Source organism: Orycteropus afer, unplaced genomic scaffold, assembly GCF_000298275.1.
Source record: "Orycteropus afer afer isolate SDZICR_OR568_19922 unplaced genomic scaffold, OryAfe1.0 scaffold00018, whole genome shotgun sequence".
Taxonomy (NCBI): domain Eukaryota; kingdom Metazoa; phylum Chordata; class Mammalia; order Tubulidentata; family Orycteropodidae; genus Orycteropus; species Orycteropus afer.
In genome coordinates, this window is record NW_006921605.1 from 7,473,815 (window position 1) to 7,491,325 (window position 17,511).

The 17,511-nt window shown below is 50.0% G+C and overlaps 2 protein-coding genes and 3 non-coding genes across 5 annotated transcripts in view; 2 read left to right on the forward strand and 3 right to left on the reverse strand.

Moving 5' to 3' along the window:
- ATP5PD (ATP synthase peripheral stalk subunit d) overlaps nt 1–331 on the forward strand; it is a 4,368-nt gene extending 4,037 nt beyond the window's left edge. The window contains exons 4-5 of the mRNA XM_007959666.2: nt 15–77; nt 200–331. Of these exons, the coding sequence (XP_007957857.1) occupies nt 15–77; nt 200–331 (195 nt within the window). The remainder of the gene's footprint in view (nt 1–14; nt 78–199) is intronic.
- A 4,323-nt stretch (nt 332–4,654) lies between these two features.
- Nucleotides 4,655–4,727, reverse strand: TRNAR-UCG. The gene has a single exon. It is a non-coding gene; the product is annotated as a tRNA-Arg (tRNA).
- A 664-nt stretch (nt 4,728–5,391) lies between these two features.
- TRNAR-CCU lies at nt 5,392–5,464 on the forward strand. Its single transcript has one exon. It is a non-coding gene; the product is annotated as a tRNA-Arg (tRNA).
- Nucleotides 5,465–5,953: 489 nt separating this feature from the next.
- TRNAR-CCU lies at nt 5,954–6,026 on the reverse strand. Its single transcript has one exon. It is a non-coding gene; the product is annotated as a tRNA-Arg (tRNA).
- Nucleotides 6,027–9,032: 3,006 nt separating this feature from the next.
- MRPL58 (mitochondrial ribosomal protein L58) lies at nt 9,033–15,296 on the reverse strand. The gene is made up of 6 exons (XM_007959668.1): nt 15,111–15,296; nt 13,178–13,214; nt 10,468–10,527; nt 9,856–9,938; nt 9,601–9,770; nt 9,033–9,117 (listed from the first exon to the last, which is right to left on the reverse strand). Exons 1-6 carry the CDS (start codon nt 15,294–15,296, stop codon nt 9,033–9,035), a joined length of 621 nt encoding a protein of 206 aa, XP_007957859.1.
- Between the last annotated feature and the right edge of the window lie 2,215 nt (nt 15,297–17,511).

The following is a 17,511-nucleotide window of genomic DNA, read 5'->3' on the forward strand; positions in this document are numbered from 1 at the left end:
CCGTTCTCTTAAAGGTGAAGAGTTGTGCTGAGTTTTTGTCTCTCTCGAAGACCAGGATTGAGGAGTATGAGAGACAGGTAAGTGTGAGCCATGGCTTTGCCTGCCTCGTAGGTTTTCCTCTCACCTGGTGGCAGGGGCCGGCCTCGGGTACTCAGTCTGCGGCCGTTCACCCTCACTGAGCCCGTCTCCCTCTTTGCAGCTGGAGAAGTTGAGGAACATCATTCCGTTTGATCAGATGACCATCGATGACCTGAATGAAGCCTTCCCTGAAACCAAATTAGACAACACCAAGTATCCCTACTGGCCACATCAGCCAATTGAAAGTTTATAAAATGGAGTCTGAGAGGAAGCTCTGGCCCTTGTATGACAAACTCTGAACATTAAAAACAAGAATAATTATGTAGCGCTGTTCATGTCTGCTTTTTCTTTACAATCGTGATGGTTACACCGCTCCTCCCAGGTGATTGCATTGGAAATGGCCTTCCTGTTAAACGGAACCGAAAACAAACAGAACAGTCGCTGTCAATTCTAAGTAACCCTATAGGACAGAGTAGAACTGCTCCATAGGGTTTCCAAGGCTATAATCTTTACAGAAGCAGACTGCCACAGCTTTCTCCCACAGAGCAGCTGCTGGGTCCAAACTGCCAGCTTGGTGATTAGCAGCCAAGAGCTTAACCACGGTGCCAGCAGGGCTCCTTGTTGAATGGCAAGGTGGGCCTAAAGGTGGGTGCTGGTCCAGTTGTGTGTGATCAGGATGTACAGGAGCCCGTTACTGAGCCCCTAGGGCAGCTGAGTTGTCCTAACACTTAGCACAGTGTAGTTCAGTGGCAGAGAGAGCCCTACTCAGCTACTGACTCCCTTGAACTTCCTCTTTGCTTTCAAACTGCTGGCCTGGGGAGTGCTCCGTTCTTTTGTTCCTTAGTCATAAGAGCAGATGGTCCAAGTGGCGAGTGTAACAGCAGCCTGGTGAGTTGCAGCAGGGGGTTCACTTTTTCTGTGCTCCAGCTTCTGAACATTAAACTGCTTTAAAAGGAAACTCTTACAAGGTCAAGACCCATTATAGCTTTGTGTTTCAATATGGAAAACAGTTTTAACTCCACCGGTTGATTTTTAAAATCCTGTTAGACTGGTTCGAAGAATGGACCAATGCCAGGAAAATGGGGTGTAAGGGAAGATGGGGAAGAAAAAAAACCTAAGGGGAGTTGATGGAAAGAGTTCTTTTGCCCTTGAAGTCAGAGGCCCTGATAGCTTACCACTTCATCCCTTGACCAGTTAATTTCTGACTTCAGTTGCTGTCATGGGCATTCACAAACATCAGGATTGTTCAGGAGAATTAGATGGGAGAAGCTAGGAAGCTGGTAGGTAAGAAAGTGATCAAAGTAGAGGCATCCTACTTCACTGGGTTTAAATCCCACAGAAAGGGCAGCATGCACAGGCCTGAAACGGGCATTTTTGCCGAACATGCAGGTGGACTTCACTGGAGCAATGCAGCTTGGCTCATGATGCTCAAGAAAGCGGCCACCTCAGAGGGTGGGAGCTGAGGAGAGCTGGGCACCCTGATGGTGAGGCCAGGGCTTCAGTGGAAGGTGGGATGTGGTAGAGCAGGGTGCATTCCTCTCATGGTGCTTTACTCCTCCTGTCATCCGAGAGGTTCCACGGTAGCTGGGCCAGAAGACAGAAAATGGTACCACTCCCCCCCTCCCCCATGCTGAATCATTGAACTGGCACCAGCTATGCAGCTGAAGATGGGTGAGGATTCAGACAATTTCCAAGAGAAAAAATGAAGAAGGAATCTAAGAAAAATACACTCTGTCTGCTTTTGGAGTGTGGTTAGAACTCACTGTTCAAGGAAAGAAGCAACGTGAGTCCTGTGAAAGTGCTGTAGCATGAAGGGGGGGGGGGTCCTAGCATTTGAGGGAGAACCTGTAGAAGATTTAAGAAACAATAGTGAACAGCTGCAGACGGGTTCCGACAAAGCACCTGGAAGGGACTGGAGGCACCTCGTAAATCTTCTACCCTCCTGGCCTGTGACAGTTTTACATTGTTGGAGCTCTGGTTGCATAGTGGCTAAAGCACTTGACTGCTAACCAGAAGGCTGGCAGTTCAAACCCACTAGCCACTCCTCAGAAGGAAGATGGGGCAATCTACTTCCGTAGTGATACTGCCTCAGAAACCCAAGGAGGGGTCACTATGAGTCGGGTCACTATGAGTCGGGTCCGACTGGACAGCACATAACAACAACAGCATACATTAATTTTACATTAAAAAAATAAAATTAATCACTAATTAAATAGGATTGTTCTTTGCAAATCACTAGGGAGGAAAACAAACAAAAAACCTAAACAGCAAGATAAAGAGAAATAAGTGAAAACAAAAATGGCATAAACATGGAACCAAACATCATGAGGATTATGAATGGGCAAATGCCCTTTTCAGAACGCAAAAATTCAAGCTGGGTCAACCCAGAGTCCAACAGTAACCCATCCATCTTTTAAAACAAGAAAAAAGATTCAAAGTGGCTAAAAGTGAAGGCTAAGTCAGATGCATTGAAGGTACCGTCTCCTTACTGGCAATTGAAGGGGGAGAAAAAGGCATTTCTCCAGTCTTTTTTGAGTAACTAGTTCAGGAAATCAAATCTGTAGTTAAAGAATGCTTGCAAAATAAAAATAATATGAACATTTCACACCAAAACATTATCAAATTAATGATATTAAAAGGAAGAAAAATTTATTACAAAATACATCCTGTTGAAGAACAATCAGAAGATGGGTAAAAAGAATAGTCAAGAAAAAACTGAAAAAAATTAATACATTGGGAAATGAGTTAGTACTGTCATCTATGAAGCATCGTAGAAAGCTAAACCTAATTAGATCAATAGAACAGACTAGAATGCTGGGAAAGAGTCCAGAGCATGTATGGACTATATGCATCTAATTAGTTACAAACTTAGCATTTCAAATCACAGGAAAGGCACTGGTGAGAAGTGTTCAAATATTTAAAAAACAGTAAAAACAGATCATTTCCACTAAAATAAATCTATTCCAGTTTCAGATTTAAATTTTATCAAAACCCAACCAACTAACCCACAATGAACAAGAAAAATTATAGGTGAATTTATATATAATATTCAGATGGGAGAGTTTTTTAAAGCAAAACACTAACGCAGAGGCTTTCTCTGATGACTCAGCTAAGAGTCCCTCTCATCCTTTTTTTATTAAGTTTACTTGTTTACTGTTCTCTCACTAAATGTAAGCTCCACAGATGCGGGATGGCTTCTGGGAAAAGTGAAGGTGAAGCCCAGAAAAGAAGCACTCTCGCTAGTGGTCTAGCCTAAGGAGATACTGCAGCCGTGTGTCAGAGCACGGAAGCCAGGGATACCTTAAACAGCATCTGTAAAACGTGGTGACAGGGCTAGAGAGAACAGGAAGAATGCTGGGCTCTCTCCAAGTAAATACCAAAACAAACAAAAACCTCACTGCCATCAAGTGGATTCAACTCACAGTGAAGACCCCTGGGGGGTTTCAGAGGCAGTATCTGTACAGAAGTAGATGGCCGGATCTGCCTTCCAAGGAGTGGCTGGTGGGTTTGAACCACCAGCCCTCTGCTTAGCAGACAACTGCTTTAGACACTATGCCACCAAAGCTCCCCAAGTAGACCAAAAAAATCAAACTCACTGATGTGGTCCCAAAATCTTACACACAATGTGAAGTATTTAATCTAGGAGCCAGGGATATGCCCTAAGAACTGTGACATTCGCGTAACCAATCAATACATCTTTGGGCTGAATGGTACATTTTAAAATAAATATTTGATTAAAGGGTAATATACAGTAATATGCATACGCAGGACAGTGCACAAACCATAAATCCCTGGATCTTCACGAAGGGCACCCAGCTGTTCAGAAAGAAAACGTTACCAGTTCGCCAGAAGCCCCGCCTCCTATCACAACCTCGGCCCCAGGCTTACGTTATCCCGACTTCTAAAGCAGGAATGGATTTTTTTCTGCTTTTTAACTTTGCAGTGATGGGCTCACATTTCACGAGGTGGAAGTGTGAATGTTGAGCTGGTTCTTCTGTCTGGCACCAATTTTGAGAAAGGCAACAAGAAATGAGGTTCCACTTGCCCTAGTATCCGTTAACCTTTCAAAGTGCAGTCAGGCTTCATCAAGAAGAAACGGTAAATTAATTGCAATCCAGACATCGAAAAAGTGTAGAGAAAGCTATTAAACAAAAAGAATATATGTACAACCAGAGTGTTATTTTTTTAAAAAAAACTTATAATCGGTGTACTAAACTACAAAAGAGAAGAGAAGATGGGACTCGAACCCGCATAGCCTTCACTGGAAAGCCAGTTCCTTATCCATCAGGCTACCAAAAGATTCCTCAGGTGGCACACGATCATACACCCCTTGAATGTAGTGCTACGGGTCTGTATTACGACACCAGGTGCCAACAAGTTCCTTTTAGAGACCTCCGCAAGGGTTCAGCCGCGAAACCCGACTGGAGTCGTGCGCCGCTCTCTCCAGTTCCAGAACCTGAAACCAGTCGCGCGGAGGGGATCCGGATGCCATGCCATGTCTAAAACAAGGACAGGAGCCAGGATTCGGTAGCAGGTCCAATTATGTTACACTCTTCGGGAGAATTAAAACATTTCCCGACCACGAAGGGACTCGAACCCTCAATCTTCTGATCCGAAGTCAGACGCCTTATCCATTAGGCCACGCGGTCTCCTCGAGAGAAGGCAGCCATCGGAACAACTATTTGGTGATCGAGGAACTCACCAGTGCTAACGTGGGCCTCAGGGAAGCCACCTCGGGCTCCAGCTTTCCCCGCGCCTATGACGCTATCTGCAGCGCAACGCGCGCACCAGGTTTCCTCCTCCCTCCGACCGCCGAGTCGCCTGCGCGCCACCCCCAGGGGCGGCACTTGTGTGAAGCTGTGATTCGGAGGTAGTTTATATGACTGTGGCTTAACGAATAAGGCGTACGACTTGACATCAGACAGTTGAGGGTTCGCGTCCTTTGGTGGTAGTATCCTTTTGTGCAGGTGCCCCATACCATTCCGCAGCAACCCGGCCGTGTTTTTCCTTGCGGGCTCCTTTCTCACTCGCTGGGCTCCATGAAACCACCAACAGGCCTCTCGGCCGCCCCCTAACTGGGCGCCCTTTTGCCCGAACCGGTAACTTCCCAGTCACCTGGCCTGGAACGCCAGCTTTTTGCGCAGCCTGTTCTGACACGGTGCTGGATGGCGAGGCTTCCGCTTGTCAGCCTAGTCCCGGATCCGCAGTCCCAGGATCCGCCGGGCACCCGGCAGGCATCACTGGACCAGGTGTTCCAGCACGTGAGGCTTGGCGCACTGTACCACGGATCTCGTGAAACTGACGTCTGGTCGCGCCCCAGTGGCCTAATGGATAAGGCACTGGCCTCCTAAGCCAGGGATTGTGGGTTCGAGTCCCACCTGGGGTGGACTTGTGGAGGGACGTTTTTGGTGCCGTAATGCGCAGGCCCGGCGCCGCTCCACGTTTTCCCGATTCTGTGTTTGCTCCTGGCCCCCGCAATGCACTGTCCCCGCCAACTCGCCACCATCCCGCCTGCCTTCTTTTCCCGCGCACTTGGTAGGTTTCCGCTAATCTTTTATCCCCGTCTCGGGGTGCTCCAGAGCGGGCGCCGACTGTGGTCCCTCGTGCTCCCGGCTTCCCCGCCAGCTGGGCGAGGGCGGGCAGTTTGGTGTGAGTCCTGTCCCCCACTCCGGGTCTTCGACTTGTCCAAAAGATTGGGTTGCCTTGGCGGCGACAGTCCAGCTCAGTCAAGGCCGCCTCAGGCCCTCCCCGAAAGTTCAAAGCAGGGAACAGGAGTTTGGACGATCGGGGCAGATCGGGCCGATTACGGACTTAGGGTTGGACCATCGGAACGCTAGCAAAGTTTGGCTGCTCCGGAAGGGGCGGGCCAAAAAGCTACCCCAGGTGGGACTCGAACCCACAATCCCTGGCTTAGGAGGCCAGTGCCTTATCCATTAGGCCACTGGGGCTGGCAGCGTAGCGCTGTGGCGTCTCTTCCTGTAATAGGCTGTTGCAGACGGTCCAACCTCCCTGTCTTCCAAAGAACGCCTGGATAGGCGTACGTTCCGTGAGCTGGCGCTGTCTGCGGGCCGCGGAGCCGAGGACGCAGACGGGTACTGAACTTTATATAAATGGATTCATACTCCGTTGTAAAGCCTGGCTTCCTTTGCACAACACTGACCCTATGAGATTCACCTATGATCATTATTTTGCCCTCGTCTTTTGTTTTTAAGGATGGGTCCTGCCTCTGTGCTCTGTTCTATCCGCACCAGACTGTTTCGTTTCTCTTTATCTGTGTCCTCCCCGTGTCTTGAATGTTTTTCCAGACCACTTTACATGTTATCGGTGTTTGCTGAGGGCCTCACGGGTCCCACACTATGCACGCGGGGTGAACTAGGGGGATGCCGACCCCTACGCTGAATTTACCCCACCCAGGACCATTCCTTCTCTGTTCTCCCACCCACCACCACCTTCTCACCAGGCTTCATGTCCGCCCCCACTCCCAGCTTGTCTTGCCTCCCTCCTCAACTGCTCCCACTTCACCTGTCCGCCTCTGTCCTGGATCTCCCAGATCCAACTTCATTCCTGAGCTCTAAGGTTCCATCCCTTCTCCTGTCATGGTTACCTGGACATTTCTCCTCATGCCCCAGCGTCAACTCCTAACAGACAAAACCACACTCACCATCCAGGCATCCCCTCAGACATCACCCCTTGCCACACACCTGCTCCCACCCTGCCCTGGCCGATCGTATGCCCATAAGGTCTATTTCATCTGCTGTTTTCTCTCCATTCCTTTTGCCACTGGGTCCCTGCCAGCTCGCTTGGGTCATTCTGCAACCTGTGCCCCTTCCCTGCAGGCGTTCCTTGTTCAGCTTTGGCCACGTTAATCTTCCCTGGCATCCTCTGGGAGTAAAGTCTAAATGTCTTAGCTTGGACCCCATTCACCATGGCAAACTCATCTTCTTTAGCTCCTTGTTCCCTAGGTTCCAGCCAAACTGGGCTATTAATGATGGTTACCTTTCCCTGGAAATGCTCCTTAGAATGCCAGAATGCTCCATGGAAGCGAGAATGGTCCGACGTCTTTTCATGTACTTTGGTCGCGTTGTCAGAAGGGACCAGTCCCTGGAGAAGGGTATCATGTTTGGTAAAGTAGAGGGGCAGTGGAAAAGGGGAGACCCAACGAGATGGATCAATATAGGGGCTACAATGATGAGCGCAAGCAGAGTGAGGGTTATGAGGATGGTGGGGACTGGGCAGTGCTTCATTGTACACAGGGTCACTTCATTGTATGCAGGGTCGCTGTGAGTGGGAGCCGACTTGATGATGTCTAACAACAACGATTTTCCCTGAGCTCTTGGTACATGCCATTAATCACCCCTATGAGGTAGGGACTAGTTACGTCATCTCTAGTTTACAGATGGGGAATTTAAGGTTCAGAGAAGTCATTTGTCACGGTCCCCCTGCTTTTGGGGGATGGCTTCAAAGGCCGTCCTATCACTCTAGTACACTGCCCCTGGCTTTGCCCACACTTTCCTAGCCTTGCCCTTAGCCCACAATGGAGCTCCAAAGACTTGCCCTGACCTTGTCCATGGCCAGCTCCTCCCCTTCTTCAGGCCCATCTCAAATGCCACCTCCTCAAGTCCATCGTCTCTGAGCCTCCCACTGGAACTAGTTGCTCCTCTCACTCCCACAAGTTATGTAGGTCTTTCTTATGCCATTTGCCACATTTAAGTGCTGTTACTGTAACAGGACTTCACGGCTCGTCAGCTTTTAGCATCATCTGACCGATTATTCTCCCTGCAACTGGCACGTTAACTCCCCGGAAGAAAGGTCTTTTGTTTTGTTCACTGTAGATGCTCTACCACCTCACCCAGTGCCTGGCAGCTGTATTAATGAAGCAATGAAGGTCACACTTCCTTGCATGTAAGCCTCAGGCCCCCAATAAGCCCTAAGTCCCTGGAGGGCAGGGTCCACATTTTCCAGATCTTTTGCTATTTTGTAAAAAGTCATTTATCAATGTTCTTCCATGAACGATGAGGTCCCTGCTGACGTGAACTGAATGTACTGCAGTTCACCACCCTGCATCTGATCATCACGTTACAGCATTTGTCCAACAAGTCAACTTGATCAAAATAATGGCAAATACACACGAGTCATCTGTGACTATCACGTAGCCTGGGTGCACTTTCCCTGCCCACACTGTTGCAAATATCACTCCTCAATTCCAGGCTCTTTTCCTGCCTCCAAGAACCCACTGTCCAATACAGCTCCCTACACACAGCATGCCGCCCTCGTGCAAGATGCTCGGTGGCTCCCTGTTCACCGGCATTTTATAAATCTAAACTCCTTACCTGGAATTAGAGTGCTCCACATTGAGCCTCCATCTTCCTCTCGGCCTAATCTCCCACAATGCCTCTGTACAATACACCATTCAGAACTTCTGGCTTCCTCATCACCGTCCCGACCCCAGCCTCTTTCCTGTCTCCGTTATTCATATTGTCCTTCAGGTGGCATGTCTCGCTCCCCTCTTTACTTGTTATGATCCAGCTCAAATGTCCACTCACCACTCAGCCCTTCCACCCGACTGTATGCTCCCTGAGGACAGCCACCAGAACGCGTTCCTGTTTCCCTTGTACTGTGGCATATAGTCAGAACTGAGTGAATCATTGTCAGGCACATTTCAACTGAGAGAAAGGCAGGAATTCTGAATGAGAAAGAAAGCCTACTAAAGTTTATTAAAATTTTATTGCAGCTAATACATTAAATGTATAATCAAGGTCTGACAATATGATGATTGCCTATAAGGACCTTTACAACCAGTCCCTGCAACCTTCATTCTGAATGGATATCCTCGTGGTAGCTCCAATATTAAAGACAAGTATTGACAAAAAGAAAGAAAGAAGTCTCTTTGTGGTGTTGAAGGACCCTCAGCTGCTGCCGCCCTGAAGTGGTCTTTGCTGGCTGCAGGGGTGATCTCAGTCCATATCCACCCTTCGGCTTGTCTTGATGGCAGAATTTATTCTCTTTTGTCTCAGCCTTTCCCGATTCATGTTTTCTATCCTGAAAACAAAAGCCCACAATTAGGCCCAGATACCCAATCAGTGCTTTTCAAAATGGGGGGATGCCAGGAGCCCTGTGGGAAGCAGAACACCAGATCAGTAGGTGCTGGCTCCTGGACCTCGTTTGTTCCAGATTCGAGTCTCCCCCTCTTCCTGGAGCTTTTCCACCTGTCTGCTGGGAGGTCTGGGACTTTACCCTGCCTCCTCTATTACCTGTGCAGCCAGCCGCCCATCCATAGGGGGCAGTTTACAGAAACCTAGGGCCTTTTCTAAGGAGCTCTGGTGATGTACTGGGTAAGGCATTTGGCTGCTAACCAAAAGGTTGGTGGTTTGAGCTCATAAGGTGCTCTGCGGAAGAAAGATAGGGCATTCTGCTTCTGTAAAGATTTACTGCCTTGGAAACCCAATGAGGGTCAGTATGACTCGGAATCGGCTCAATGGCAGGGAGTTTGGTTTGGTTTTGGTTTGGGGCCTTTTCTGGTACCTCCTCCTCCAAAGTACAGCATCTTCTTTAGCTGGCTCTTTGGGGACCTGGCTGGCTTCAGTGATCATGTCTCGAATTTTCTGCAGGCAATTGGCCAGATTCCGGAACTGATAGCGGCTACACTCAGAGGTGAGTATCAACTCTCCTTCTCTGTTGATCTTGTTCTTATGCTGCAGAGAATAAAGGAAAAGCCCGAGTCCTACGGAGTTAAGGTGAAAGCCACGGAGGGATTAGAGGGAAGGGGACCCTGGTTACCGTGATGGCTATCTTCTGCCGCACGGGTTCCGCGATCCAGTCGGCAGTTGCCAAGTGGAACCTGACTTCAGCCTTGGAATTCACTGCGGATGACAGGGAGAGACCACCAGCCACTGAGACTCTCGGGGCGTGGCTGGTCATCCAGAAACAAAGGGGGAGGAGACATCCAACCACGTACTGTACTTTCTACCCTAAGTTAACTGGGAGATACAAAGTTGGCCATGGAATGAGCCCACGAACATAGGGAGGCGCTTTTGGACAAAAATAAAACCACCAAATCTTCAGTGCTTCTCTCCCAGTGTTACTGGGCTCTGCAAAGATGGGGGCAGGGGCTCCATGAGGATGAAGGAGGCCTGTTCTGGGAGCTGCCAGCACTCACACTGTGACTTCCCTTTGTTTAGAATCACAAGCCAATCCCAGTCCCAGCAACCCAGGCTGAAAGTCTGAGAATCAGAGTGCAGTTCAAAGAATAAAGAGGATTATTATAAGCTGGTGGAATTTAAGCTTCTGCTGAAAATTCCCTTTATTCCACGAGAATATGAACATGGGGCTCCTCAAACCCGTCTCCCAGCTAAGGTTTAAAGTGAAAGAGAACGACAAGGCTCCCTGTACCTTTATTAACATTCTGCCCTCCAGGACCACTACTCCGACAATAAGATATTGTCAAGCGATCTGTAAAACAGAAGAACACAAGAATATGATTATCCCATGGCAATACGGGTAAACTGCTACTCATTTACTTTCGGCATAACCGTCCCTGTTACACGTAGTATCTCTCCATGGCTTTTATATGGACAAATATAACTTTCACATTAGAAAAGTTGGCAATATCTCACACATGTCAAAACTAAAGCAGGCGAGAGTAAGGGACTTTCCCAGCTCATACAGTTGCCAGGGAGTAAAATTACAAGTCAGGCTGCCTGCTTCTGGTCCAATACATGTCTCTAGACCTGCTGCCCTCCACGTTACTTTTCTGCTGTTTGTTTTAAAGCAAGGACTCCCTCAAAAGCTCAGACTGAGGGACACACACATTTATTCCAAAACGTGGATGTGGAACCCCAATAAGCTCCAGGAGGGCAGGGCTGTGGCCGGTTTACTGCGTGTTCCTCGCACACTCCCCATGCCTGGCCGAGAGTCAACGCTTCAAAACCCCTGTGGAATCAGTGAGCACCCATTCTGGCGTCAGGAGCCCTAGTTTCTTCCACTGGTTCAGTCACTGACCGTGTGATCTTGGCCAAGTCCTACTACTTCTCTGGGTCTCAGGGTTTTTTCTTTTTCAATCTGTGAAATGGAGTTTCTTCTGCCCTTTTCATAATTCCTGGGAAGCTCTTGTGGTCTCGGAGAGGAAAGGCAGGCAGGCATGGTCGTGGGAAAATCTCAGGACAAGATGGTGAACAGGAGGTCTGGACGGCAGAGAACTGTGGCACGATGGGGACAGCCATCAGATCCCAACTTTTCCTCGTCACAGGAAACCCGACTGCATTCTGTGTCTGAACAGGTTACACGCCACATGGCACTGTGGGGACACGGCTCCACCGCGATACCCTGGCAACTCGCACGATCCCCCAGGTCGCGCAGACAAGGCCTGAGCGGCAGCTGAGTCCATGTCTTTTTTTTTTTTTTTTTAATTTTATTTGGATTTGGGTGAAGATGTACAGAGTAAATTCACTTTTCATACAGCAGTTCACATATACCTTGTATCATGTCATTGACCAAAATTTACAATGCAGCAGCTCCCCTCCCACTTCCTCCCCATAGTTACCTCCTCCCAGTGTCCATCCCTTCATCCTCTTCTGCACCCTGAGCTGTCTCCCTGTGCATAAGCAGCCCTTGCCTCTCCCATGATTGTTCTCTCCAGGGCGTGTGTCTACTTGAGGTAAATGTTTAACTCACATGCCTGTACTTTGTTTGGTTGGAAACCACAGTTGTGGGTTCAATTCCAGACCCGAAGGGCAGCTAGGGGCCATAGTCTCAGTGGTTTCATCAGGCTCTATTGGACCAGCAAACCTGGTCCCCACCTTCTTCTTCTTCTTTTTTTTTTTTGCCTCCAAATGATTTTGAGTTTTGTTCCACATTGTTCTCCCTCTCTATGCAGGATCTCCTACATCCCTTCCAAGTGGATGACAGTGGTAGCTGGGCACCATCTAGTTCTTCTGGTCTCATAGTTGTATAGGTTGCAGATCGGATGGTGTACCAGTCGCTAGGACTGACCGTTTCCGTTAATTTTGGTTTTCTTCTTTCTTCGTGACGAGGAGAGACCCGTTGTTGCATCTAGATGGCAGCTTGCTAGCTTTTAAGATCCCAGTCGCTACTCGCCAAAGTAGTAGGTGGAACAATGTTTTGTATAGTATGTTATGCCAATTGAGCTTGATGTCCCCTGTGACTATGGTCCCAAGCCCACAGGTTCAACTACTCGGTCCCTCTGGGTAGCTGAGTCCGCGTCTTGAGGACAACGACTTGCTGTCCTCCCAAAACCTGAGCACATGGGAGGCCTGTGCGGAGCTGCTTCAGGCCGCTTCCCACCTGCCGCTGCCCCAGACGGCTGTCCCAAGAACCGCTCCTTGCCCCAGCTGCTGATGAGACAGGGCTTTCTGCACTCCCCCCCACCTCGGGGCACAGCTGGCAGGCTACAAAACTGCTGAGCTGCAGCGTGGCACAGGCTTCCCCGTAACAGGACGTCCCACCACGTGTGTCAGGGTCAACTGGCTTCTTTGTTTCAGTGTCACCCTGAGCAAGGGCCACAGGGAGCCACACCTTTGGCCACTCTTCCCTTCTCTATATAAGTAATAACCTGTCTGAATCTAAAAGGACCACTGCTTCGTTACTGGCCACATCTGTCACGCCTGGCCTTCTGCTTGGAAGGCACAAAATTCTAAAGTGACAGGTTTTGTGGAGATTCGTCCACTCCTGTCCCAGCCACCAAGCCTGTCTTTGCCTCTCCACTCGCCCAGGCAGCCACTGTGTCCAGCTTTTTGTGTATCTTTCCATATATAACATATACGTGCACGTGTGGAGATACCTACACGTCCGCGTGCCAGACACCAACGGTAGCACCCTGCATACACTCTACTGCCCCTTACTGTTTTCAAATGATGATCAGTGGATCTATTGTAGAGACCGTCCTGAGTCACGAGAACATCAAGGCTCTCTGTTCACACCATGCACTGCAAAGTACTCCCCTGAGCGGCTGCGCCGTTTGCCGTTCATTCTAAGAAGTGCTGCACGGACCCCACTTTTGTACCCAAAGACAATTCCTTTCTTTGCATGGTCCATGTGAGGGGCAGGACCAATGACTACTTTTTAATGAAACAGAATTACTTACCTATAGGAATGTCATTGTTGGCTTTCTTGGCATCATCCTGTAAGGTAATGTTCACGGTGTCAAATACGTATGAACCTGTGGGGTGACTCCTACTTGGTCCAGGGCATCAAAAGACATTACATAAAGCCACAGTGCAAAAAAGAAAAGAAAAGGAAAAAAAAAAAACAAAAAAAAACCACTCATTGCCATCAAGTCAGATCCTACTTATAGCAACTCCTCCTTGGGTTTCCGAGGCAGTACCTCTATGGAAGTAGATTGCTCAGTCTTCCTTCCAAGGAGTGGGTGGTGGGTTTGAACCACTTCTGGTTAGCAGTCAAGTGCCTTAGGCACTATGCCACCAGAGCTCCCAATGCAAACATAGGCATTACTATTTTCCAGCGTTTTGAACCAACTCTTCCTGGTTCGGTCACAGCCTATACAGTGAAATGGGAACAGAACTGAGGAAAAATCATGGGTTGGAGCTTTGGAGGGGGACACTCAGAAGAGCCATAGTGGGCCCTTTCAGGAGCCTGATGTGGGAGACTGGATTATCACCAGGGCAGTGGAAAGCAACACACATTCAAAGCTGTGGAGTTGGCTGCCATTTTGGGGCCGGGCACTGCTGTTTTCATCTCTCAGGTCAAGAGATTTGGTTGCTAAGCAATGCACATGCTGACCTTGTTTTCTAGGAGGGAGACTGAGTTTCTAGCAAAGCACTGACCAGCAGTTTTTCTCGTTCTGGTTATCATTCCTGTATACCCATAGTTTACAAATTCAGGTCCATTCTGGTATTGCTTTGTTGGCCATGACTAAACCGGGGAGAATTGGTTCAAAGCTCTGCTATCTTCAGGCCCCAGCAAACTAATTCTATCGGAATGAAGGATAAAATAGCCCCTGCCTCCACAGGCACCATCTGAAAAACACTCCTCCAGGGAAATGGACTGACCCCTCCAGCCTTCCCGGCCCCAGCCTGAGCTTGTGCTGGTCCCCATCAGAGGGCTGGCTCCGGGGAGGGAGGGTGCCCCAGCACACACATCAGAGAGACTCCTAAAGGGCCACCCCTGCCAACCTGGAGCCACAAACCTGGCAGCCCACCTGCTCCTTCCTGGGGACAAGGGCTTGTCGTTCCCTTTCCCTGGGGTCCTCGGTTCTGCTCTGTTCTCACTCAGCTGCCTTGTTTTCTCCAAGCTCTTACTCCAATGTCACTTTCTCACTGAGTCCTCCCACACCATCCTACTTAAAAATTGCAAGCTTACCCCCACCCCTAGCAGGCCACTTCCTTCTGGGCTTGATTTTTCTCCAAAGCATTTAACACTCTCACATATTCTATATTATTTTCTTTTTGGCCTGTCTCCTTCCACTAGAAGGTAAGATCCACACACATCTTTTGTTAGCTATTCTGTATCCAGCCACAGCACACTGTACACGGCCTGCTCTCAACAGAAGTCTGCTGAATGAATGAACGAATGTTCTCCACGAGTCATGCAAGTGGAAGTTCAGTGAAATTGGGTGGGTCTTGGCTCTCTAGCTCCCCAGCCTAATACAGCGCTTGCACACAGCAAGCTGGGTCCTGTTGACTGGGGTGTGCTAGGGTTACTAGAGGCTATGGACAATGTAAATTTCCTTTTAGCCAACAACTTTGCAGGCTTTGGCCCTTCTTATTATCCACTGTGGAGGACTGGAATGCACACATTTTTCTTTGGAACAGGAATTTGGGACCCTGGGCCGGAAAACTAAAGAGGAAAAGCTGGTGGCCTCCCCACACGCGAAAAGACCCCGGAGCCACACCCAGCACCAAGACCACTCCTCAAGCCCCGGCCCCCACTTATTCTGGCAACCAGCCCCCAGGAGGCTTCCCCGCTGCGGCAGGCCACGGCTGTGCGAACGCAGCTTCCTGACGTCACCCAGGAGAGGCCAGGAAACGCCCCTTCCGTGTATCCCGCTGCCGGCTCACCGGGACCCTCCAGGCGGTGTCCAGCCCCTTGGATTCAGGGTAGAGCTTGTCCAGGCTGTAGATGCTCTGGAACTCGGCGCCGTCTACCTGCTTGTGCAGAGTCCGGCTAGGATAGCGCGCGGGTGGCGGGAGCAGCCAGGCTCCGGCTCGGCTCATGCCCCAGCGAAGGCACCAGGCGGCCGCCATGTTGGGGGCTCCCGGTCGTTTCCGGCGGCTGCTTCCTACCGGCCCTTCGGCAGCCAGCGCTTCCCTCGGACTTTGGTTCCGGGGCATTTTAGTTCCCGTTTAGGGGAGGAGGAAAGAACTCTGTTAGATTAGTACTTAAAGCATTTGGCTGTTAACCAAAAGGTCGGTAGTTTGAACCCACTGGCCGCTCCGCGCAAGAAAGATGAGCCAGTTGGCTTCCATAAATATTTACAGCCTTGCAAACCCAGTGCGGGTCGCTAGGAGTCGGAATCGACTCAATGGCGGTGAGTTTGGTTTTCTTTCAGGGGAGGAGGCGAGCTGGGGTCGGCGTTGCTCTCTGGTGGCGACTCTTAGAGGCTGTGGCTTGGTCGCCTGCGGGAGTCCTGGTCGGCTGCTCCAGCAGTGGGTATGACGTTGGCTAGACAGCAAGCTCGCCAGAGAGCCTCCCCCTAGTGAAAGGAACCCCCCAGATCCCGTGTCCCGCAGAAACACTATTCTTGTCTCCCTCACAGAAACCGTTCCTTCTGCCTGGAATGCACTTCCCAATCTCACATTATCAATGAGGCCAGCCCTGAGCCACGTAGTTCATCTGTAATCTGTCACCCCCAGGCGCCATCTCCCCTCCACCCTGCTACTGAATCTGCTTTTGCATGTCACTCTATCTTTTTTCTAATATTTCTTGCCTATCTCCCAGCTGGAAAGTTCCCAAATGGTGCAAATGGTTTGCGCTGGACCTAACCACGGGTGATGGAAGAAAGGTGATGTGCTTCTGTACAGATGACAGCCAAGGAAACCCTATGGAGCAGTTCAGCTCTGCAACACGTGAGTCGGAATTAACGTCCATAGTTTTGTTTTTTCTTCCCTGGCTACAATGTGAACCCACACGGCACTGCCGTCAGTCTCCTGAGCACCTAGATTGTGGTCCATGTCCATAAGAGGTAATAAATACTGGTAACACGAGTTTTAGGAAAATGCATTGTGAGAGTTGAGCTCTGGGAGAGCTGGGTTTTAGTCATTTCAGGCTTTTTTTCACAAGGCGCCCTAGACCCAAATCCTCCAGAACGTGTGTGCGATGCTTTACACCCAGAGCCTCTTGCAGGACAAATACCAGATGGCAGGAGTGGGAGGCAGGTCGCAGAGAGATGGTTTCGAGAAGTGGGACAGCCCTGCTCCGCCCCAGTCTTGTCGGGGGAAATCTCTTGTGGAATGTGATGGCAACTTCTCCTGGAGTTAAGGGGCGACTGGGGCGGCGGGCAGAGCCCTTGTGGGGCTGTGAAGCCCGATGAACTCCAGAACTGGGAGGCTCTGGCTCTGAAAACAGTGCTGGGAATCCGCTAGGTGCTGGGCAGTTTCTCTGTTGATGGCAGTGTGGTAGATGAACGCAGAGCCCAATGATGTTAGTGACTGGTAGCGATACCAGTGGTTGTCCTCAACGAAGAGTTCTGTTTTTAGGAAGAAGCTTAATTGCCTGAAAAATAAGCTCTCCCTGGCAACCCCGGGATGCTGGCTGTTTAAAACAGGAGACTGTAATCAAATCAAGGCTTCATCTTCTCCACATCACTGCCACGGGCAGAGTCTTCAGGATGCAATAAACCACTTTCCCGGCCCTGACCTTGTAAGGCCAGATCTACTAAGGGGGGGAGGGCGGTCACTGACACTCTTCTTTTGGGCCCTGGGCTGGAAGTCGAGTCCCCTGGGTCCCCTCCCTGTGTGCCTTAGTCCCCAAACCTCAGAGGGAACAGAGGTATCTCCATGGTGACTAGAATAAACTGCTGGAGGGTGGGGTGGGGACTGCGGGACTCAGGTTGAGGGTTGAGGGATTATAAATAACAAAGCCAAAATCATTCTGTGGCATCATTTCTCTGTGGGGCTCCAGCCCCAGGCCTGACCCAGAGTGACAGGAAAAGGAAGCTGCAGGTTTCCATGGCCCCAAATAAACACAGCCTGCTCCAGCCATCTGGTGGCCTAGATTCTGGGAGAGGAGGGGGATAGGGGAGAGGATGAGGCAAGCTGCCCTGGGGTGGAGGAAAGAGCAGCTGGCAAGCCCCTCTCACCTGCTGTTGCTGTGAACCTTCCAGAAGGGGGAGCAGGCCTGAGAGGGGTCACCTGTGCCCCTGCACAGGTGCGCACTGAAGACTGAGGCCAGCCTTCCCCTCCCTCTCCTGGGCCCTCCAAAGGCTGGGATGGTGCTTCAGGAAGGGGACATTTGTAGGGG